A 26,600-nucleotide genomic window follows, 5' to 3' on the forward strand; every position below is an offset into this window, starting at 1 on the left:
AATAATACTTAAAACATGCAGAACTACTATTTTTTGATTTTGATATTCTACTTGAAGTAGAACATTAAAATCAAAAAATTTCAAGGAGAAGTTAAACCAGCTCACTAGTCATCCGAGCCTTCTAACAAGAATCTTAATTCTAGATGGGAGAATGATTTTAATCATCCACGGCTCTACGTCAATACATATATATTAGAAAATTACAATTAATATTATATTAAAAACGATTAAAATTTACATGTATTGAAATATATCAATTAGTTAACTAAAAGCAGCTAAGAAATTTTAAAATACTATCGATTTAAAAAAAACACTTACTGAATATAACACAACCCTCAGTCATAATATGAACTAAAGCTCCTGCAGATTATAAATATAACATATGCATACATAGACACATAACAACATAGATATAATCATACACACTCACATGTAACTGTAAAAAGTTTGTATACAAACTGTAAAAATATCTCTACAAAAAACTAGTTAATAAAAAAGGCTAACTATAACACACCTCAAAATTAATTGGGTGTAGTGAGGCATTTCTCAACACTGGTTATACCACTTTTGAAGAAACTGGTAGAAACAACTAATATATTTCTGAATATGGGTAGTAGAAAACAGCCAAACTGAATTAACTCAAAAAAGTACTTTATTAATATCAAAAAAGAGAATAAAACTGAAACTGTGAAAAAAGGAATAGTATCAAAAATCCTAAGAGCAGTTTTTAGAAGTTATTAGAAGTTCTAATTTCAATAAGATTGAAATTAGTAGCAATATCGAATAATATCAAAATAATTATGATTTAATTTTTTTAAATTGATTAACTGCCCAAACCAAACCCTCAGTCAATATAGCAACACTCTTTGCATGTTCTACCAATTTATCAGTCGATATAGCAACACTCGCCGCATGTTAATTAAAATTATAATACTGCTCGAAAAAATGATCATCACGACATCATTTTTTCAAGAAGTTAATTTTCCATACTAATTCTTCTCTGTTTTCAATAATGATCTACATTTGTGAATTTCAAAATAAATACTTTTCAACATTATCAGAAAATCTTAACTTAATTTTAATCTTAATCATGAAAATGAGTTTCTGTCAGTTTTTTTTAACCTAATCATTTTTTTGAGCAGTTAATTTTCAATATCATTCCGCTTTCCCTAAATATCCATGTTAATGATTCTGAAAATAATGTGTAGCATGCAATACAAAGGATATGTAAAAATCTTACTTTATGCCAAAAGCCAATGGTGTTGTTTGCAGCTCATGTTCGAAAAATTCATAAGACAAAAATGTACTGGGCTCACTACCATTGAATTCTTTTAAACCATCTTTAGTTATATACGCCTAATAATAAAAAAGAGATAATAATTGTAAAAATAATTAAACTGCATTATAATTAGATAAATATATATTTATTGCAAACAATTCTAACTATAAAGAGAATAGCATACTTTTCCAAAATGTATTTCAAATATATTTTCTCCCCTCTCTAACTGGAACTCAGCATCCCCATCATCATCATCTTCATCAAGAAGTGTCTAAAATATAATCAAATTATATTTTAAAACTAAAAAATCAAATCACTACTAAATTCTGGAAAAGCATATTAAGAAATGACTTAATTAAAAATTTTAAAGGAAAAAATAATTTTCAAGTCAAGATTTAAAGAAATAGTCATTAAAAATTTTATATTTTAAAATGTCTAAATAAATATTAATATAATAAAATAAACAAAAAGACAATTTAATTAATGATTAGAAACTTATTGTTGAACTGCTTTTTAAAACATAACTTTTATAACTTTTTTTTTCAACTAGAAAAACTTTAATAACATAAAATTATATACGATAAAAACAAAAAAATCTATAGTTTTAATTTTTGTTTCCATAAATTTTGAAGTTAAGCAAAATATCTCTTTTGCTTTGTGGTTGATAATTTTTACCCATAAAATATACTTTCTTGGCAAAAAAAAAAAAAATTAGAAAAAAAAATTTAATTTTTGCCAAATTGATTACCTCTTTTTTTAAATTGTTGTAACCTTTTCTAATCTTTTAACTTCAAAATAAAAAAACCTTGACAAATAACGCTGTTGCAGAGAGAAATAAGCTGAGCATGTTACTTCAAAGGACATGGTGGGTTTGACCTCCACATCTCTTGCTTATGAAGCAAGCACTCTACCACTACACCACTACTACATATATGATTTTGTAAAAGACTATTTATGTTACTTTAGTTTTCAAAAAAAAAATTTTATTAATTTTAATTACTCTTTTCACTTTTTATTACTTTTTAAAATTTTCGCCTGGCTAACCTTGACTGGCAAAAAACTCATTTTGTGATGTCATAATAGCAGTTTTACTGATTCCTGTCATTGATTGCCCATTATTTACCATGCAGGTGTCAATCGAAATAGATTAACAGAAAAAGCTTCATGAAACTCTTTATTTTAACTATTCTAGTAAAGAAATCCAAAAAAATCATGAAACTTTGTGACCTATTTATTATTTTTTGATTAATTGCAAAATGCAACTTTTGGTAGTACTTCTACCAATACTGATAAGGATACTTTTTTGGTATTATTTCTACAAATACAGATAACAAAAAAAGTTAGTAGCAGAGCTTGACAAACCTCTGCTCATAGTATGTTTCTATGTTAACTTATGAAGATTTCAATTTGAGCCATTCTAAATATGAAGAAATAGACATAGGTGGAGAATTTGCAACAGCTACCATTATTGACATCAAATAAATCATCAAACAGACAAGAAATTTCACTCCTGTTAAGAGGAATCGCATTTAACTCAGGCTGTCACCTTTCTAACATTAGGAAAGACAAGAGCTGATCCACCCACAAATACCTTAAACTTAATCATCACTGACGAATCCAATCGAGTCTTCAAACTGAAACCTGATGAAGCCTTTGGCTACACAGAATAAGGTTACATACACTTGTTCCCTTATTGGTTTTAAAAGTGCTGACAAACATTATCAAAACCCCTGCAAACTACTTTGGCACAAACCTGCCTACAATGCAATATCACGCTATATCTCAGCATTTAACTGGTCATCCAAATTTGAAGGCTTGTTGCCTAAAGACTGCTACCTATTATTAAACAAGTACAATGAAGCCATTAACCGTTTTATTCCATCCATACGACTGCCTTATGCTGATAAAAAGGAACTTTGAACTACTCCACAAGTAAGAGAGGCAGTTAAATATAAATGCAGCCTTTGGGCAAAATACCAAGCACTGGTATTTGGTATTAAGAGTATAAAATAACCTGCAAAAATATGCGTAAAATTGTACGAGAAGCAGTATCAAATTACAAAAGATATATAGCCAATGGTTTCAAGACTGATCCCAAAAGACTACACAACTGTATGAAACATAAACAACATGTCAACTACACAGTTAAATCACTAGAAGTAGAAAATAGTTATATAACCACAGACAAAATGCTATTACAAAGTATTTTTAACAAACACTTCCAATCTATATTTGCTTTAGAACCTGCAAATGACAAACTGCCAGAGTTCAAAAAAGATCCAACTTAACTTGTGACACGAATGACTACAATATTGAATTTACATTAAAGCATCATATTCAATCAAATTATAAAATTCTGCAACAAAAACAGCCTTATCACCTAAGAGCAACATGGTTTTATGAATAAAAGGGTTGTATCACTTAAGAGCAACATGGTTTTATGAATAAAAGAGGCTGTATCACAAATCTACTTGAGGCAAGAGATATCATAAGTGAAGGTGTTCACCTATTGACACTGACTTTTGACACTGACTTTTGTAAAGCCTTTGATGAGGCATCACACTTTTGACACCTGTATAAACTCAAAGCATATGGCATTGGTGGGTGATTAATCAATTGGATCAAACAATCGCTCACCAATAGACGACATCAAGTGGTAATTGATTTCCATGAATCCGTATGGAAGAGTGTTACAAGCAAGGTACCACAAGGTTCAGTTTTTGCCCCACTACTGTTTGCCCTCTTAATCTCCCTGATAATATCACTAACCACATCAAAATATACGCTGATGATTGTAAAGCTACAGGAGTTATTAAATTAAGTGGAAACGTTACTTTCTAGAAAAATGACATCAAGAAAGAAGTAGACTGGTAGAAAAAATGGCTCTTGCCATTTTTTCTACAATGGCTCTTGCCTTTTTTGCCTACATGCATCACAGTAAAGTGATGCATGTAGGCAAAAAAGGAAACAAATCCACACACAACTACACAATAGAAAAAGAAGATAATGCACATCATCTACTAAGACAACTAAGTTACTAAGACAACCAAGAAGTCAAACAATGATTTGGCAGTATCAAAAGCAAACATAATGTTAGGAAAGCTCAAAAAGTCATTTAGAAGCAGAGGTTTGCTCCTTTGGAAACCGCTATATACTACTTATGTTAGACCACACTTAGAATTTGGTATATCAAATGGGATATAAAAAGAAAAAATCCAGCGCAGCGCAACTAAAAGAATCGCTGAGCTCAAACATCTTTCTTACAAAGAAAGACTTAACATCCTTGAACTAACCGCTCTGAAAAACAGAAGGAAATGTGGAGATTTTATACAACAGTATAGAATATTACATGGTTTCCAAAAAGTTGACTTCTTCACTCCACAAATAACACTACTTCACACTACAATCTATGCAGCTGGAACCTTTGCCTGCATTAATATTATGTGTCAATCTGTGCTTAATGTGTTGTAAATGATTGGAATTCTTTACCATCCAAAACTGTAAATTTTTTCAAAAATTTTATTTTTGGAAACATTTTTGACAACTATGTAGTTGAATGCAGAGTTGTTAGTCCTTGGCCTTGCCTTAAGGCCAAAAATTAAGGCCTTGGCCTTGAAACTGTTGGCCTTGGCCTTGAAAATTTTGGCCTCAAACTTGATTGTTTTGACCTTTGCCTTCAAAAAAAAATACACAAAATTAAAGAATTAAAAGTTTTCATTCTTTACTTTTATGTATTTTTGTTTTCGGCTTTCATATATATCTACAAGTATATTTTCTTATTGACTTCGTTGAATTCTGCACATAACCTTGGTTTATTTTTACAACATGTGGTTTTTTTGTCACAGCAATTGTTACCTACAGATTTGTTAATAATTGGTCTTAATGTAAGGCAAAAATTTAAGGCTCTGGTCGTGAAAATATTTGCAAAGGCTTTAGCCTCAAAACTCTTATTCTTGGCCTTGACCTTAAAACTCTTGGCCTTGTAACATGTGGCATTGGCTTTGCAACTTTTGGCCTAAATACTCTTTTTTTACATATTAATACCTTTTTTTACATAGTATATATGTATCATAGATACATATTCTATTTTTAAATTACTAGCTTAAATAAATTATTCAAATTTTTGTGGTGAACTCATGTAGCAGTAAACTCACTTTTTTTCTACCACTAACATCGTTTGTCATGCAAACAAATGTGGAATAATAAAAACAAAAATTACACTTTAAGGTACACAAGCAAACTATACAAATATATGTAAAATAAAATAAAATACTCTCTATTTTTAATTGTATAAATCAGCTATATCGGAAAATCACTTGATCCCTACTCTTTTTACCTTCTAAATACTTTAATTGTATGTTTTAAAAAATTGCCTTTAAAAAAATATCTTTATTGGTAACAAAAATACTCACATCATCTTTTTTAATTTTATACTGCTTTGTGCCATATGCAATATCTTTTAACTGTGATTCTAATTTCTAAAAAAAAAAAAAAAAAAAAATGAACAATATAAATGTTTAATAAGTAAAATGAATATTTAATAAATAATCATAATAATTGTCATATATAACTATGTTCATATAAAATAAAAATATAAATTTTCAAAAATTTGTAGCTTTTTTTTTTAAACAAATTTCCACAATTAATAGAGTTATTTGAAAATTAATAAGTGTCTATTTATTTCTAATTATATAAGTCCCAGCTTTCTAGTGACACATCATTGCTCTATTTCAAATTCCTCAATACTCTGATCTACCTCTGTGTTAAACTGTTTATGGAAATTGAAATGGTAAACTATCAAGCAACACTTCAATGATTATAGCAGAAAATTGTTTTATTACTAAAAAAATATATTGATGATGATTTTCAAATAATTATCTCTTTTTTCATCAGTTATTGTTACAAATAGCTTCTGTCACAAACATCTTAATGAAGCAAATAGACAAATTATTTTTCAAGTATCTTATTGTTTCCCCTAAATATTTGACCAATCAAAAAGCCTTGTTTTATGTAAGGTACAAGAATCAAAGTTTTGCCATCAAAAATTAAAACTCTAATTAACATTCTGTGTAAATAGTTCATTAAAAGTACAAGAATAATGTAAGCCATTGTCATTGGTATACATATATATATAACAGCCCTTGGAATTAGGAAAGATAAGGTCGGCAAAAAGTTGCTGACCTTAATCTGTTAGAGGTTAGCATTAGGTCAGCAAAAAAAAATATAATACAAAAGTTTTACCTTAAAACACAGAAACGAGGTTGGCAATTTTTTGCTGACCTCAATCACTTCTCAGTCGGGAATTAGGTTGTCATTGCTGAATGGTGACCTTAATTCCAAGGGACCATATAGGTATACATATGGTATATGTATAGGCATACATATGATATATGTATAGGTATAAATAACAAGTCTTTAATTAGCATAACTATGGTTAACCACATCAAGTCAAACAACTCTTAAACTCCAATTCTATACATCAAACTAAAATATTTATTTGAATGATTTAATTGACCACCAAAAATTGTATTAATTTTGTAATTTTATCTTAATAATGTAAAGAATTAACAAAAAATATTTTAAACTAAAAAATATTTAAAAAATAACTCAGATAAAATCAGAATATTATTTCTTTAAAATTTTAATTACTTTGATTCGTGCTGCACGAATGTCCAAAAGTTCTGCATACTCTTTAACACGAATGTCACACTCGCGCTTTAGTTCTTCCATTTTTTTAGTAGTGATTTCCACCTATACAAAAAGTCATTTTTAAGCTATACAAAAGATTTATTCAAAAAAAAATAAAAAAAAAAAAAAAAAAAATTAAAATGAAAGAATAAATTATTTAAAAATAAATGTATAAAATGTATAAGCCTCTTTTTGGTAGTCTTTATTAATGTTATGTTGCAATACGAGCATGCTTCTTGTTTTCTCTAGTTCTCGAATTGTTTCTGCATGACTTACATTTAACTGTTGAATTTCTTTTCGTAAATCTACAAATTAGAAATTGAATAATAAAACTATATACTAACTTCTTTTAAAAGTAGAAAACTGAAAAAAAATTAAATTAAATAAACCTTTATCTATTTGGTTTTCTGCTTTGTCTAAAAATAACAAATCTTGACTTTCTTTTTCTTTGCGTGTCTTAATATTAACAGATCATAAAATTAAAAATACTACTTGACATAAAATATTTATTACAAAACATCACAAATCAGCAATAATAACAACAAAATTTTACAAATTTTACAAATTTTAAAAATGACAAGAAATAAAAGCAGCTGATTGTATTAACTACTAAGCATTTACTTTAAATTAATAAACCTTGATAAGAAATAAAGCCTCTTGAATTTCATTGAAATCAACAGAACTCTCCTGTAAAAAATGATATTTGAACAAATTATTTAATTATATATATTTATTATTAAAAAAAAATTATAATAAAATGATTAAGTAATTATAAAAATTAACTTCTTAAATATTTTAAAAACTGACTCACGTTACTAAAAAATTTCATTTTTTCCATGAGATTGTTATAATTTTCTTGTAGCTCAAAGTACTTTACTTGTAAATCTCGTAGTTGTCGTTTTGAAAGCTCACTTATATCTAATTGATAAAAAATCCACTTTATTAATATTTCTATTTTTAAAAAGTATATTGTGCTACGGTATATATAAATATCTTGAGAGTTTTTTTTTTTTTACCGCATGATATATGTATGTGTCAATCATGGGCAAGTGTAGACTTTTATATACATGCATGTTTCAATGGCAGATGAGTGTGGATTTTCATTGATTATACATGCGTGTGTCAATGGTTGGCAAGTTATTTAGCCGGCGCGAGTAGGTGTTAAGTGAAGAATATTTTCACTAATGGTGTAAATATTCATTGAATGTCCACAAGTTTCACCAGCTCGAACTTGAGTACTAACTCGACTACACCAGCTTTAACTCGACTACGCCAATCTATTGAATCAATAATAGTAACTTATCTACATGTGTCAGTTTAAATCAATCAGTAATTGTGATAAGTTTTGATCAGTAATTGTGAATCTGAAAGCAAATGTTGATCAAACTAATAAAAACTTTAATTCAAACTTCTATATAAGATTATTCAAATGTCGATGATAGACAAGTGTGGACTTTAGTTGATTAAAAGCACAACTTAAGCTTTATATAAAACAAGACATTCTATAAACTCAAATTTTTATAATGCAAACAAACAAACAAGCAAAAACTAACAAACAAACGAGGTCCGAAAAATTATTTTAAATCAAAACAAAATATGAGTAAACTGTTTGAGATATTTCATTTTTTTGTAAATATACTTTTATTAATCAAAGGATTAAATGTACTTTTATTAATCAAAAGATCCCTTTCACCTACATATGTAGGTGAAAGGGAGTAGGAATAGGGATTGTATGTTGTGGATGAAATTAGCTCAACTTAAAAAATGAGATAAGAATAATCGTAACAGATGTGACAAAAGATAAAAGATATAACTAACAAATATAACTAACAAATGTACAAACAAAAATACATATCTTAAAATCTTTCTAAAAACACATTTAAAAAAGTATTACATGCAAAGAAAATACCTCAGTGATTTAATGTACTATTTTAATTTTTAAGGTTTGAGGAGATAAAATTTATAATTTTACACTTAAAAAAAACTAAATTAGGCTGTTCTTTATTTTTAGTAATTTTAATTTAGGACAAAATTTTTATTTCAAATGTAACATTCTTAAACAAACCTCTTTCACTTGTTAATTTATCTATAATTTCATTTTTTTCACTGACATCACATTTGATTGTAGCTTCTAGTTGCGCAATTTTTATCTGAAAAATAGTTATTATCTTTTATTTAAAAATAGACAAAATATAAATATTTTTTTTATTATTTGTTACATTGTGTTTATGATTCTATAAGAATCATAATGATTTATAATTGCAACAACTTTTGTGCAATAACTACAATCCAAAGATTTAGTAATACATATAATAACTTATGTGTAACAGCTGCATGTGTTATTCTTCAGATCTTAATATTAGCTAGAACTGTCTGCATAACTAGTTGTTGCAACAAAATATTATAAACTTTCTCTGTGCAACTGTCTATGCACCACTTCCCATTATTGCATAAATTTTTTTTACACTTTTTGCACAAAACAGCTTTGTGTATGTTTTCTGTGTATATGTATTTTTTTTTTGTACTATGAATTAATATATATATATATTCCAGATTATAATTAAATCAATCCAAAAAACCTATTACATTTATATATGCATTATTTTAATGTATTCGTTAGATCGCTTTTTATTGAAACGATTTATTATTTTATAAATATTATTTTGTATCGCATTTCTTGTTATTTTCTCATATTTAAAAAGTTACTCTTCTTCTTTGTGAAAATTTTTTCTAATTTGAAAAGTTTAAAAACTGCACTGAAAAGTGAAATGAATTTTGTAATTAGAACTCAAATGAAGTTTAATTTGTCTTTTGAACTTATTTAAGAATAATTATGTCAAAACATTTTTAAAATTTTAAAATATTTAATTACAAACTTTTTTACCTTAAAGACGCTCACAAAATATAACAATAAACAAACATTTTTTTACTTTTTTTAATATTTGCATATTTATGTAGTACTTATTAAAGCAATAATTTATTTTAAATGCGCCATGTTTTTAAATGCACTCGATGTTTTTTACTATTTTTATTTAAGTATAATATGACTTAACCTAAAAAACATTAAATTTTGCTGTTTAAAAAAAAACTTGTATTTTTGCAAGAGCTTTATTTTGACAGTGAAAACTGATTTACATGGGTGTAGAGATAGGCGCAGAAATCACTTGCCGTTCTTGCCAAGACCTGTATGTACATATAGTATATTTACATATTTCTATAGTTTGACAACTAAATTTACTGTTTGCGGTAAAAACACCTCTTAACAACTCTTAGCGTTTAAAGAAGACTAAGTTAAGTACACTTTATGTCTAAACCATTAAATTTAATTGAGGAAGCTAATTAAATTTATCATTTTTTAAAAACACAAAAGTGAAAATCAATAGACTGGAATGTTTTTCTTTTTTTACTATTTACATACATCGACTGACAAATAGGTAGAACATGCAAGGAATGCTGTTACATTGAATGACAAATAGGTAAAACATTCTAAATCAATTTTTTTTTTAAAACCTGAAGTTTATTTATATAGTAAAAATTAAAGAAGACCAAGCAAGAGTGTATATATATAGATATATATATCAGCCCTTGGTATTAGGGTCGGCATTCGGCAATGCTGACCTTGTTTCTATGTTTTATGAGAATATATATATATATATATATATATATATATATATATATATATATATATATATATATATATATATATATATATAGATATATAGGTGTATGAATTAAGGAAACTATAAACTGAATTCACATTTAAAATTATACTTTACATTTCTCTATACTTACATGCCCTTTATAAAATAAATTGATTTTAATAGTAATAAAATCCTTTTACAACCCCTGTCACACTATTATGAGTAAGCATACTAGTTCCATAGGTAAATACTCTAACATCTGGATTTTCAATAACAAAGTTACTTTTATCTTTACCTAACATATAAAAAAAGAAAGTCATTCTGTTATGAGAATTTTAGAATTAAATAGACCTTTAATACAATATCATTACCTTAAAAATTCATACTCTTGTATGCTACAGTGTGACTATAACATGCAAGTAATAAAAAATGCCACAGTTTTTTGTGTCTGACAATAGACCTTAGATATTATAGTAGCCAAAATTAAAGTAAAAGTAAAAATGTTTTTATTTTATAAATAAAATATTTCTTTTAAATCATAAATATACTACTTTTATTAAGTCATAATAAATGCTTAATTTGTAGATTTGTGGAGCTCCATTCATTTGTGGATTGTGGAACTTCATCCATTTGTGGATTAGTGGAGCTCCATTCATTTGTGGAAAAAAATCAGTGCTCAGTTTGACAAGACATAAGTCGAGTAGAGAAGGTAAATGATTCAGATTGTCTGAAAAGTTGAAAGTTGACTATTTTAGTTGGAAAGCGAGTTGGAAAGTTGACTATTTGAGTTATAGATTGAGAAAGACAAAAATTATGAGCATTAACACCTGCAGAATCACTGACACTAGAACCAAGCCATTCAGTGTGATGAGCATTTAAGTCACCAACAACAACAATTGGCTGAAGGATAAAGAGAAAGGGCTTGGTCAATTTTATCAGAAATAACAACAAAAAGACTGCAGACTTGAGATGAAAGAGAGCGATATAGAACAAAGAGAAAGGTGATAGAGTGAAGTGGTGCTTTCTTATTAAATAAAAAAATGGAGACACTGGCTCATGTAAGAGTTTAAAATATTCAAAACTTGAACCAGGTATTAGCAAATATTGCTACGATAACAAAGATGGGCTTAAAAAAAAAGGAGAATCAAAACTAACAAAAGTTTATGAATCCAAACTACACCCATGGTTTCAAAATCTTCTAAAATCAAAAGGTGCGAAGAATCTTTTATTTAAACTAGGTGTGGACAACTCAGGTAATGATAACAACTCTGGTGATGATGACAAATGTTTAAAAGTTAACTATAATAACAGGAGAAATTAATTTGAACCATCCCAGCAATTTTTTTTTGTTATTAATTTTAAAAGTAAATGTTTTAATTTGTTTAATTCTAAATTATCAAATAATTTTTGTAAAGTATAAATATTAGGACCTATTATGAGTTTTTTTGAAGTTAATTTATTGCTTTTTACACATTGTGCATTTTTTAAGGACCTTATGCAATCTAATCTGCAATTGTATAAAACCAACAAATTTATGATTATAACGTTAACTGGTCATGTAGCAATCTTATTACAGCCATTGCCTTAACACATTTGGCATCAACTGTCCAAATAAATTTTTAATAATTTTAGGTCTTTAAATATCTAATATAGAAATAAACAATGTATAAAAAAATAGTTATGTTTTTTTTATTATGAGTGATATTTAGATATTATACTTAAATTTTTGTGTCCTATTGATGCAATATAACTTTTTAAAATAGTTTTTCTGCATTTTTATTTTTTAATTTTTGGACATTTATATTTAACGCATTCTTTATATTTTTTTATCTTATGTTATAAAAAGCATCATTTACTTTTGTTTCAAATTTAAAATTAGAAAATAGTTTAAACATAAAAAATATGACTGATTTTCAAACATTTAAAAAACCTACTTGATATTGCTTCTCTTTAGAACGAAATTCTCTATCTTTCTCCAAATCAAAAGTACTAAAATAATTTATATATGCTTAATATTAATATTAACAATTTATAAATTGGGGGAGGGGTGTCAAAATTTTGAGTCTAAAAAACCGTATACCAAATGAGCAAAAACATATAAAAAATTTAAAAACCAGCTACTAAAGTTTAAAAATTATTTCAAAGAAATTTCTTTTGTGACAAAAAAATAAAACTCAACATTTTCAACCAATAATAAATTAAGATTAAAAAAGTTAACAAGACGTAATATCGAGGCATGAAGGAAATTTATAAAACCAAAAAAGTTTCTGAATTATAGCCAGCATTTTAAAGACAAAAGCTAGAAAAAAATACTGGTGCAAACCTGAATTTGAAATTGCAGATATATATGGCGTTTACTACAGCAGAAAATACAAAAGTAGTCAATTTTAAACTTCTTTTTTATTAACAAATGGGCAGCCCCAGCAATTAAAATTATTACATAGCTAATCTTAAAACATTTTTTAACACTGAATTTTGCTAAGTGCTGATTAAATACTAGTAAAGAGACATAAAAGTTTATCAAAACTAACTTAATTTCTAAGTTACTTTATTTAAAATATTTTGTTGGTTTAGAAAGCCAACAATGATAAAAAAATATGATGAGAGCTTAGGAGGGAGAGGAGTTCAGGACCATGTGATCAGTTGTGACAGGAGGGAAGGGGTTAAGAATTGACAAATATAGGGTGACATGCTTTATGGATGACCTCCCTTGATTGCATTTACAAACGATTTGTTTTACTAAAACAAAAACAAAAAAGGTTTTAACTGAATTTTTTTTATATTAGGAGAATAGCAAATTTTTTTTAATGTCTAAATAAAAATATTTGTATAATTCTTTTTTTTATTTATGTATATTTATATGTCAATTAAAATAAGAATACATAAACAAATAAAAAAACAATAATTTAAAGTAAAGAAAAAATATGATGAAAATCTAAGAAAACCTAAGAAAAAACCTAAGAAAAAATAAAAAAATCTAAGAAAAATAAGAAAGCCTAAGAAAAAACCTAAGAAAAAATAAAAAAATCTAAGAAAAATAAGAAAGCCTAAGAAAAAACCTAAGAAAAAATAAAAAAATCTAAGAAAAATAAGAAAGCCTAAGAAAAAACCTAAGAAAAAATAAAAAAATCTAAGAAAAATAAGAAAGCCTAAGAAAAAATATGATGATATGAAAAAAAGAATTGAATTATTATTCTCACCAAGAGTTTCAATTGAAATTTTCCACTACATTATATTACTAAGGAAGTGGACACCTTTAATTCATTTCATAAAAATTTTAATTTCATAAAAATGAAGTGGAGATTTAGAATTTATTATTAGTCAGGAACATTAAATATATTTTTAAATATAATTTTATAAACTAAATATATTTTTATTATTATATGTAAAATATATCTTAAATTTCTTAAACTTTTTAAAGTTTTAAAGTTTTAAATAAAAATATTTTAACTTTAAATAAATTTGTATAGTTTAAACGCATTTAAATTAGTGAAATGTTAAAAGTTAAAAAATTAAAGTTCTTGAAAACAATATTATAATATTGTTAATAACAAAATATTACTTATTAAAATAATATTGTTAATAACAAAACTTTTAAAAGTTTTGTACTCACAAAGTAACCACAAAGTACCCACAATGAAAGAATGACCAAACACCAAGGCACATGGAAACTGCATATTTATTTTGTGTGTGTGTATATTAGGGTTATGACTTTTTTTCAACCTCTTGCTCCTGTACTGTAGTTTGATGAACTTTTACCTAAAAAGCACGAAATGAACTATTATTTACATAACTTTTGAAAAAAGTTCACCCCGCCATTGAAAAATCGATTTTTAACTATGCAAACCAATTTTTATTGTCATCATCTTTGAAATTTATATAAATTCAGACTAAAAAATATATACTCATTAAAATATTTAACTGAATTTAAATAAATTTCAATGAAGACGACAATAAAAACCGGTTTGCGGAGTTAAAAATTGATTTTTCAATGGCGACGTGAACTTTTTTCAAAAGATATGCAAATAATAGTTCATTTCGTGCTTTTTAGGTAAAAGTTCATCAAACTACAGTACAGGAGTATGGGGTTGAATATATATATACATATATATATATATATATATATATATATATAACCACCCCCTTCTCCCAAAAGGAAGAGCTGTAATCGCTTTAAACTTTTTTAAATTTTATTTAAACAAACAATATATACAGTTGTAAGATACAGTATACATATATGATATACAGAATCATGAGAAACATTTTGTCATAATGGCAAACCAAGCATAAATTATAAAACCATAGTAAATATACCTGTGTAACAACTTCTCATGAGCTTCTTTAAGTAGCTGAACTTCAGCTTTTAAATCATTTATTTGTTCCTCTTTCTAGAATAAAAAAAAGTTATACTATTAAATATAAAAATAATAAAAAAGATTATTACTATTTTCACTGTTTTATAAATTGTAAATATCTATATAAGCATAAAATATATAAAATAAAATATAAAATATATAATTAATGAGATCATAAGAGATTTGTACCATATTTAATTAAAACCATGAGAACCTTTTAAAAATTCAAAGAAACTTTTTCAAAAAGGGCTTTTTAAGTTACAAAACAATACCAAACTTTAAAGTGAAGTTTACAGTTTCTTTAGTTCAATTTTATATAAATTGTATTATAAAAAAACCCTCCAAAAATCACTTATAACATATTTATTGCCTAAATTATTAAAAGTAATAAATTAAACAATTTATTAAAATTGATAAATTAAGCAATCAAAAGAAATATATTTAGATTAAATTATATATGTTCTGAACTAGTTAGTTTCACAAAAAATTATATTCTCATATATCTAACTTTATTTAAATAACTTGTGAACGAATTGTACCAGTATTTCTAAACAAAACCAGGCATTTTTCATGTAAATGGTACATTAATAAAAACAGAAAGATACTTCTTTAAAAGAGGAAAAAGATTACCAAAAAATATATATATATATTCATGCAGACACATTTTGAATAATAAAAGTTCAGGATGTAGTGTTTTTTTTAAATAACAACATAGGTTATATTCTGTTTTACAGCTGTTTAATTCCAATCTACAACTCACTTTGGCAAGGAGTTTCAGTACTTGACTATTCAACTGATAAAATTTTTTTGCCACAGTTCACAATGCTAAACTGTTAAGATTTTATTTTTATAGCATAACCACATTTACTACCAATTTGCTTATTGCATGAGAAAGAAAAAGGTAACTTTGGTGGATGATGCCAGTTAATGATATCATTCCCAATTACTGTTGTATCATATTATCTCTGATCCACCTCTCTGTCAGAGTGGTAAATCCTATTCTGTAACTCTACCTACATATGGCAGTTTTAATAACAAAAAAATTTACTTTTAAAACTCTTTATTGAAAACATTCTAAACTCTGGACATCTCAACTTGATAATGATGACCAGAATTTCTGGATGTATATTATATACAGCAATTTCCACAAGTTTAAAGCACAAATTTAATTTATAGAAGTAGAATCTATTGGTGCTTTAGCTTTATGGTTATCCAAGATAAGTACATCTAAACCTTATTCAATATTGGTATCATCTAACATAACTATTGTGTTATTGTCATCATATGTCATCATACATAGTATTTGTGTATTATTTGAGCATTTCTGATTCAAATTAGTTAATTCTCTACTGGAATGCCATAAATTTTACTACATTAAACTTTATTATTTATTTTTTATTATTCTTGATCATTTAACAGTTTAATAAAAGTTTGTAAAAAAAAAAAAGTATAGCATGCTCTTTTTTCCACGCATTGAGCTCGCCACCAATACTGTGTGAAAGATTATAAATTAATGACATAATATAATGCCATACTTAATTTAAGATAATGCCATACTTGAAAAAAAATTTATGAGGACTCGTGAGTGGATTCAATTAAAGTCAGCGAACTTTATTGGATCAGTGGTTTCAAGTTTTAATTTACTCATGACTGAAAAAGGATTTTATGACTTTATTATATTTTGATTCAATTTTCAAAATACAGTAGGATATTATTTTTTTTTAAATCTTCACTTCCAACGAGGTTGCAAGCAACCACTATTAAAGTTGAAAGTTACTGAAAGAGAAAAGATGAAGTTTATATAGCAAGATAACGATTAATAGACAACTTAAAAGATTGCAAATTATATGAATTAGAAAAACAAGATGAAGAAAGCAAATTCCAAAGAACTGATGTTTGAGGAAAAAAAACTAGACAGTCACAGTAAAAGGATGAGACTTAATTAAATGATGAGTAAAACGAGATAAATTTTAGTAGATAACACAAGAGATGCTCTTTAGACCAGTGCCCATTATAGCATTTATAAAAAAGAGAAAGAGAAGCAACATTATGACAATGTGACAATGGTTGAAGATTGGCTGCAAGAGCAGGTCTAACTATGTTTACAATGCGTTTTTGCGCCTTGTCTGAAAGAGAAAGGGCATCATTAGAAGATCTGCTCCATATATGGCAACAGTATTCCATGCAAAGACAGATTTGAGATTTATAGAAATAATGAAGAGAATCCGAAGTAAGAAAATGACAGGCACAATAAAGGGATACAACCTCCGCAAATACTTGTTTTGCAATAGATTTGATATATGGTTTCCAAGAATGATCAGAAGTATAAGTTAATCTTAGAAGACAAAGGGTAGATGTGAGAATTTCTGAGATCATTAATGTAAATTTAAAAAAGTCTTTAAATTAAATGTATATTATATATTATATATATATATTATATTTTATATATATATATATATTATATTATATTATATTATATATATATATTATATTATATTATATATTATATATATATATATATATATATATATATATATATATATATATATATATATATATATATATATATATATATATATATATATATATATATATATATATATATATATATATATATATATATATATATATATATATATATATTTGTGTGTGTGTGTGTAAATTTAAAAAATCTGATTAAAAAAATTTATTTTTAATACTACAAATTGATTTGCCATCAGGTATGATTATTACATTGTTATTCAAAACTTGAATAGGCTCTTTAGCACTTTTTTTTGTATACATAAGGACATATTTATAAATTTATCTTAAATTTTAATTAATGGATTCTTCATAATTCAAAACTCCTTTTTTGATAATTATTTACTGTTATACTGGCTGTTTCATGCTCAACTATTTTGTCATGCATAAATCCTCCAGATTTGTATTTGACCCAGTGTTCACTTTTTTATCGAATAGCAACTTTTACATTATTTATCATCCACAATTCATAATCAAGAAATAAAATAGAGTTAATTGTTGGTATAAAAAAAACAACAAAGCAAATTGTATTAAATAAAAGCTTCATAGCAATCATTTGCTGATAAACCTCCAAACAAGCTACTCCAGTTTAGTAATTTAAAATCTTCAGAAATTTAAAAAAATTTAATTAGTACAAACATTATAACAACCATATGTGAACATAAAGTAAACAAAAATTTGTGGTGTATGACTAGAGGGGTATCTGTTAAAAGTGCAAAAACACAATTTGACTCAGTTATGAAAATCAAGGGTGTTTTTTGACTCTTTCTCAATCAAATTTTTAAAAGGCAACAAGTTGCATAAAATGATTATTTATAAGACCAGAATATTTTACCTGGTTGCTTATCACTCATTAATGCTAAATTTATAATTGTCACTGCTCTTTTACTAATGTCCATATCTATGTATCTGATGTAATATAACTTAGTTCACTGGAAACTAACATACTTAAACAACCTAGTGATTTGGATAACAAAAGGTTTACATCTAAAGTGCTACTTGGTGGTCAATATATGCACACAATATCATATCACTACTTGTCTGTATTATTTGCTATAACTGTTCACTCACACTATTGTTTAGTTGTACATTACTAATTTCAGATGCATTTATACACTCTTATATTTAGATAAATGTTTTTGCCAATCTTTCGCATTGGCAAAAACATTTATTCAATCAATCTTGTAGAAGACATGATATCCATTGAAAAATTGAAGCTGATATCCATTCAATGCTACATTCTCAGGACCAAATTTTGTTTTAGCAACTGCAATGATATGAAGTTCAACTTTGTCTACTGCTGCATTACAAAACCAACCAGCATGTTTTTAGAGTTTGTTTTTAACTGAATTTACATATTTTTATTTGGCAAATTTATACATTTGACTTGATTGATCAATGAATGACAAAAGAAATAAGTTAGCCAAGATGGCCAAATTTATTCAACCCATTGTTCTGTTTTTTTCTTGTTTTCACAGTATAGTTCATTGAAGTTTGCTTGTTCTGATTAAGTTTTCTCTAGCATATAAATTCTTGTAGGCTGGCACTGTGTGGTGGCATGCCTTTAATAGAACCCTTACTCAATCATTTTATTTTATTAAATATATTTAAACTATGCTTAATTTATAGAAATTACTATGATTAACTGAACTAACATTTTACGAACAAAAAAAAATTTACCTTGACAATGATGTTTTTATCAATACTATTAATCAGCACTAGAAATTAAGGTCAGCATTTGCCAATGTCAACCTAAATGCTGACCTGACAGTGTTTGAAGTCAATTTTTTGCTGACCTAGTTTTTATCTTTTAGTTGTTGTGGTGAAAAACTTTTCTTAAATAGTAATGATTTTTTAAGACGTATCTATATGATATATTTATCAATCTTTTTTTACGAAATATTTATATATAGACTCATATATATATATTATGACTATTTTCTTTTGAGCTTTGATTTTGACAAACTTTTTTTTTTTATAAAAATCTCAATATTTATTAGCGAACATCTACAGTCTTCACTGTGAGCATTATCAGGCTGTAGTGTGTAATTTTAAAACTTATTTGCTATTTCAAATAAATTAAAAAAAGCAAAACAAATTGTCTATATGTAGTCTGGACCCCTCCCCCCCTCAACTCACTAAGGTGGGGGGAGGTTTATTTAAATTCTAAACAAATAGTAAAAATAAAAACAAAAAAATTTAAATTCTGAATAAAGTTAGAGAAAAAAAATAAAAAATAGAAAAATAAAGGTTTTATTTAAATTTGAAATACAAAACTTTTATTGCAAACTAAACAATAAAAATAGAAAAACAAATGTTTTACTAATTTTAAATAAAATAATCAAAATAAAATGTTAAGCCTGTTTCTAAATTTTGTGACCATAAACGTTTTTTATGCCTCATTTTTCCTAATTCCTAGGAGCTGAATAATTAATCAATTAAACAAGTTTATTTACTTAATTATTAATAGCAGCAAAAAAAAAGTTTTTTACAAATTGAATAAAATTGAATTTATTTGGTAAGTCTATTTTTAGACAAATAACAGTTACAATTTCCTAATCAACATTAAAATAATATTTTAAAAATCTCTAACCTGGTCTAATGTTTTTTTAGATATATTTCCTTGATTTAATTCATTTTGTAGCATTGTATTTTTTAATTGTTCCTAAAATTCATACAAAAATAATCATTAAATATTTTTTCAACTTATCTAACTGTACTGATATATATATATATATATATATATATATATATATATATATATATATATATATATATATATATATATATATATATATATATATACACACACACACACGATATATATACACACACAATATACATATATATATATATACACACAATATATATGTATACACAACATATATTTTAAAAACAAAAATCAATAGTAGCACTAACAACGAAAAACAACACATCAGCTACAAGCATTGTCATCTGCCACATCAACCAACAATACAACCAGAAAATAACCTACCAAGACTGAAACCAATGAATGACCTACCAAGTGAAAATTCAACTTTTCAAAGTTATATTCATCAACATTATATTCACTTTCATTAACACCAGAACAACTACATTTTTAGGATAACAACCTATGTCCATTAACCAATATAAACAACTAGCTTACCAAAGCAATGCATGAAAGACTTCATGCAGCATTACAAAACGCACATAAAGTTGCATGCCAAAAAATTTGCCAAAAGATAATCAAAACAACAGACAATCAGATAACAGACAGTTGATTCAACAACTTCAAAAAATAAAAAATAAAAAAATAACTACATACACAACATAGCATTTGTATACATAACTATATAATGGAATTTAGCACAACACAGTCTAAAATCCAACATGGTTTAATCCTAAGCAAAAATATGTTACAAATTTTCTGAAAGCATGAGATAAATTTTGTCAAATTTCCACACTTTTTCCCACAAACTACATGATTAGCGTTGATATTATTGACACCCTGATAAAATAGCTTAAGAAGTATTAACTAGTTGACAACAGAAAGTAGTTTAATCATTATCTTGCTCTACAATTTTCATCTTTTCTCTCCCAGTAACTTCCAACTCTAACTAGTGGTTGATTGCAGCCTTGTTGGAAGCAAAGACGCTTGGTAAAATTATTGGAGTTATCAAACCGGTGCTAGATGCCTCTGATCTTCAAGCTGACATAAGGAGAACTGTTTGCTCATTGCACAGTTGGCACATGCTTTTTAACATCAATGTTGCAGTTTGAACCCATTAATAATAATTTAACACATACACAATGACACAATCAGATGGAACCTGTTGTACAAGTGATTATTTTTCTTATTCTTGTATAATATAAAATTTATACTTATTTAAAATAATAAAATTATTATAAAACATTTTTAGAATAGAAATAAAGTTAATTCAATTTAACGTTACAAATTTTTTTTTAAATTTACACATCAATATTAAATTTCTTTTACATTTTTTAGCTTCGATGTTAAACTTTCCATTTCTTCAAGAACTTGATCATGGCTGAACTTCACTTTATTCATCATCTAATATTTAAAATCAAACTCTGTAAAAGCTGTTTCATTTATCATAATTTATACAATTAAAAAATAAAACATGAAATTAAATATTTAATTTTAAATGAAACTTTTTTCAGAGTATTAAGTAGCCCCCAGTCCCTCTAATAGCAATAAGTAAGTTAATTTATTTTAAACTTAAATATGTATTCTTGTGTTACCAATTGCATTTTTCTTTTTTTAAAGTTTTTAGAAAAAGAAGAAAGATATCAATCTTTAAAAAAAGAAAGGTAAAAAATTTGTAATATTATTTTATGCTATTTTTGCATCTTTTATGAATAATTTTTAATGCAGTTTGGTGAAACATAACTTAAATAAAATAATTGTAGCCTTTAATTTTCATATTATACAAAACATGAACATTTTATGCTATTTTAAACAACAAAAATACCTCCTCAAGATTACCATATTTACTTTGTAAATTCTGCAAAGTGGCAATTTTTTCTTTTACTTCTCGTTGAAGTTTAATTAACTCAACATTTTCTTTTATAACAGTTCTACAAAATCAATCATTTATGTTTAAAAAAATATAAAAAGCAATATAAAATATAACTATTAAATTAAATTGAATGAAAATAGTTGACAAAACTAAAATCAATGAAAATATGAAACTACAAACTTTTGATTTTTATTTTCAGATGATCGAAGTTTTTGTGTTTCCTCTTCATGCTTTAACTCTTTTTTATAAAGCTACAACAAAAAGTATATAATACACAGACACAGACACACACATATATATATTGATATATATATATATATATATATATATATATATATATATATATATATACACACACACATATAGCAAAAGTATATACACTTTTATTATATGTAACAAATATGTGTATATATATTTTTGTATAGTGTGTGTGTGTGTGTGTGTATATATATATATATATATATATATATATATATATATTTATATATATATATATATATATATATATATATATATATATATATATATATATATGAAAACTTTTAAAAAAAGGTTATTGAAAACACCAATGGGTTTAAAATTCAAATTTTAAACCTATTGGGAATTCAATAACCTTTTTTTTCCCTTAAAGTAATAGGATAATTTCAACAAATTCCCAAAATTTTGTTCCACAATAACAACAAATATTCCCAATATCGCAAAAATGCAGTAAAAAATATATTCCTGGTTAACACCCAGGTGTGTGTATATATATATATATATATATATATATATATATATATATATATATATATATATATATATATATATATATATACATACAACCCTTGGAATTAGGAAAAATGAGGTCGGCAATAATTTGCCGACCTCAATCTTTTAAAGATCAGCAAAAAAAGTTTGATACAAAGGTCTTACCATAAAACATAGAAATGAGGTCAGCAATTTTTTGCCGACCTCAAATGTTTTAAGGTCGACAGTTAGGTTGGCATTGCTGAATGCCGGCCCTAATTCCAAGGGTTGATATATATATAACTTAAATTGCTTGTTTAGATAAGCACACTGACGTCACACTGAAATAGCTTGCTGCCGGGGGCTTCAGTACATACATTGACTGACAAATATCCTTACTCACAGTGGAGTGCTGCTACATCGGCTGAGGGTTTGGGATGGGGCAGCAATCTTTTCTTTCATTATTCTTTGCTTTTTCCTTCTTTTTCTGAAAACGCCATATGCTAAAAAGATAAGCAAATCTAGTGAGCAAATGCTTATCTAAATAGGCTATAGAAGATGAAAAAAAAAGTTTTTATAAAAGAAATAGTTTTATAAAAGTGTTTTAAAAGTGTAAAAAATTAGAAAAAAAAAATATGTTAGAAAGTGTTTTAGGTATATTATATATTGTTATTTAATAATGAGTAATTGGTAATAAATGACTGATATTTTTCAAATACATCCAAATTATCATTGATACCATCAAAAATGGGAACTATGATCAAGGAATAGTCACAAACTCAGCACAAGTTAGTTATTGACTTGTTCACAAAAACAAAACAAAAAAACAAAAAACAAACTGAAATGGCATTAGAAACCTTTGAGTACTTGATTCAAAAGCAAAAATTGTTTGGATATGCAAAAAAATCAGTCAAGACCAGGAGGTAAGCATAAAACAAAATTAATCAAAAAAATGTTGAGATGATGCAAAAAAACAATTTTTATCATCAACTAAGTCTAAAAAAAGAATTTGGAATTCAAGTGAACGTATTTACTATTCAAAATTAATTGAACAAGAGTGAATTTGAACCAAGAGTTCTATGCAAGAATCCATTTCTTTCAAAAACCCACTGAAACTGAAGACTTGCAAATGTTTATTATATTTATAACAATTTATTTTCAACAAATGTTTTTCTTGTGCTGTTATAAGATCCATTTAAAGCAAAAGTTTTATGCAAGAAACTACTTTTTTCAAAATCCGTGAATATTGTCAAAAGTCTAAAAAAGCTATTACTATGATGAAAAATATTTTTTCAATTTTTTTTTTTTGCTGTAAAAAAATAACTATTTTTAGGGTACAAAAAAGGTTCTGTAAGAATATATAGCAAATTTGTAATGTAATTAACTGTATGTAACTTGTAATGCAACAGAGAGTAAACCATGCTATATGAAAATTATTGTTAATTTACTTTTAAATTTACTTCAACTCAATTTTTAAATTAATTAGAGTTTGAATAAATCTAAAATGTTGTATCAGTCATAATTTTAATACACAAGTCTTAAAATTATTAGAACCAAATCATGTGACTGCCCATTTCATTTCAAATTATTATAATTTAGTTAAATGACTTATAGATACTCATTTTTATGTAAATTTCATAAAGTAAAAGTTAAATTATGTTACAAGGAAACTCAATACAATATATGTATATATCACCAAAAACAAGTTTGGTCTAAACTTTGCAACTGGAAAACCATTCTCCTAACTTTCTCAATCAGAACCAGCAATATGAAAAGCAAAAATATCAATTGATATTTTTTGCTTTTATTAAACTCAATTTTATTTATTAGCCAACTAAATAAGTTTATAAATAATTCAAATAACTTCCTAAGATAGTTGCAGTTCTCCAAAGAAATTTTTATAAAAACCTTAGATTATCTATGCTGTAAAATAAAAAAATAATTAAAAAAAATCTTGTTTCAACTTGCAGCTATGTTAAATATCGATGGCTAAACTCCAACACCACGTATCTAAAAAATCACAAATTTTCAGGAGAGCCAAAAAATGTGATATTTTTCAAAAAAACCACAGAAATAAAAAAATATCAAATTATTAAACTCTTTTGTTTGTTTATTTAAAATGTTGATTTGATTAAAATAAGTTTTTACTTTGAAATATGGGCAATTTTCTAAGATACGTGGAATTGACCTAAAGTTTTGTCTGAGATAAGTGTTGTTTAAGAGGGTAAGTCAATAATAAAACTGCATTATCTAAAATGAAAAAGGACACAATTTATTAACTAAAAGGCATATAAAACTGTAAAAAAGCAATCTTTTAAAATATAGTAACTTTTCTTTGGTGTTCTAATGGGTAACTTTTAAGTGTCCTCCAACACCTGCAGTTGTCTTCACAAAATTATTTCTTGTAAGGAAGGGAGTCATAAAAGTGAGGGTAATCCTCTGGGATGACATAACACAAGTCTTGTAAATGTTTCCATTTGGTGTATGGAAGCGGAATCCTTTCCTTATATAGTTGTATAGGTGACTCATCTTTTTTAACTTTAATTGGTCTTCTAGGCAAATTCACAAAACTTCCATCAAAAGAAAATTTTTATTGAATCATTCCTGTGGGTAGGTACTGGAAACAGCGAAGATCAACCACAAATGGGTCACTCTTCTTTCTTCCTGGACGAATAACTTATATTAGAGAAATCCTTGAAAAAGTCATATTTCAAGTATGCAGCTTCATAAGGGAAGGGAGTTGGTATATTTTACATACTCAAATGGTAGGTACACATCCTTTCCTTCAATTTGTTTTTCAATCCTTGCATGTACTGAATCTCCCTCCATTTGTGTATGCTCTTTCACTAGGTATTTCTGAGTTATTCTGAGTTAAATATGTCTCATCTCTTCTGATATTTCAGTACATTTTTATTTTTTATTTGCTTTACAAATTTTGGAATTACACGCAGGTCCCATTTTTCTTTCTTCATGCTCCACTTCACTTCGTTTAACTGTAATTTTACCATCAATTTTGACTTTTTTATAGCCTAAGTACTTTTTTTCTGTCATTCTTAGTTTCTTGTGGACAATAACATCCCAAGAAGATCTATCAGGCCGCTTGTTTCTTTTTCTCTTGTTATTATTGCCTTCATCATTAAGTATCTCAACAAAACACAAATCATCTTAAGGTTTTCTTGGAAGATCTTGGCAAATTAAATTGTCTGCATTGGGATTATTTTCGATATTTTGAGCATAGTTTTGTAAGTCATTTTGAGGTTTTCTTCCAAAGTCGTTAATTAAATGGTCTGCATTGGAATTGTTTTCAATATTTTGAGCATTATTTTTATTTAGGCAAATATTTGAGTCATTTTCAAGGCTAATTTGCATTATCTCATCATCTGACAACACAAAATCTAGGTCATTAGGGTCATCAGGTTCTTCATCATTGCTATTGTAATCAATACTATTGTCAATGTTTGTAGCAGTTTTTTCTTTATCTTTTAAGTATAGAGAGCAATCAATAATAGGTATAGGTTGATCTCTTTCTCGTAAAACATCTTGATGGTTTGTCCTGGGCTAATTCAAATCTGTTTCGTCGACAGAGAGGATGACTTGTTGTAGGACGTCTTCAATACCTAGGCCATCTTCAAATATCACTTCTGCTTCATTTATCAATAGTCTTGATTTCCTGTATCGTCATTGCTGTTAAAAATATTTGTTCTTCCAAGGTAGTTCGTAGTCCGCTCAGTTTAATGGATAAATTATGAGAGAAAATTATTAATCTTTTGTGGCCTAGTCAAAAGTTCAAAACTATTTCTTGTTATTATACCTTTCAAATGTTGTAAACAACTAAGCTTGGACTAGTATTGTCAAAAGTCATACT

General features: G+C 26.3%; 1 protein-coding gene across 1 annotated transcript in view; it reads right to left on the minus strand.

The window, feature by feature from the left end:
• LOC100213066 (protein fantom) overlaps positions 1-26,600 on the minus strand; it is an 85,086-nt gene that overhangs the window by 24,085 nt on the left and 34,401 nt on the right. The window contains exons 11-25 of the mRNA XM_065820182.1: positions 22,187-22,257; positions 21,959-22,064; positions 21,463-21,537; positions 20,077-20,148; positions 14,923-14,996; positions 12,543-12,597; positions 9,033-9,117; positions 7,779-7,885; positions 7,604-7,654; positions 7,357-7,423; positions 7,154-7,272; positions 6,929-7,030; positions 5,692-5,757; positions 1,464-1,550; positions 1,241-1,356 (exon numbers count right to left, since the gene is read on the minus strand). Coding sequence (XP_065676254.1) covers positions 1,241-1,356; positions 1,464-1,550; positions 5,692-5,757; positions 6,929-7,030; positions 7,154-7,272; positions 7,357-7,423; positions 7,604-7,654; positions 7,779-7,885; positions 9,033-9,117; positions 12,543-12,597; positions 14,923-14,996; positions 20,077-20,148; positions 21,463-21,537; positions 21,959-22,064; positions 22,187-22,257 — 1,253 coding nt within the window. The remainder of the gene's footprint in view (positions 1-1,240; positions 1,357-1,463; positions 1,551-5,691; positions 5,758-6,928; positions 7,031-7,153; positions 7,273-7,356; positions 7,424-7,603; positions 7,655-7,778; positions 7,886-9,032; positions 9,118-12,542; positions 12,598-14,922; positions 14,997-20,076; positions 20,149-21,462; positions 21,538-21,958; positions 22,065-22,186; positions 22,258-26,600) is intronic.

Source organism: Hydra vulgaris, chromosome 15 (assembly GCF_038396675.1).
Source record: "Hydra vulgaris chromosome 15, alternate assembly HydraT2T_AEP".
In the NCBI taxonomy this organism is placed as follows: domain Eukaryota; kingdom Metazoa; phylum Cnidaria; class Hydrozoa; order Anthoathecata; family Hydridae; genus Hydra; species Hydra vulgaris.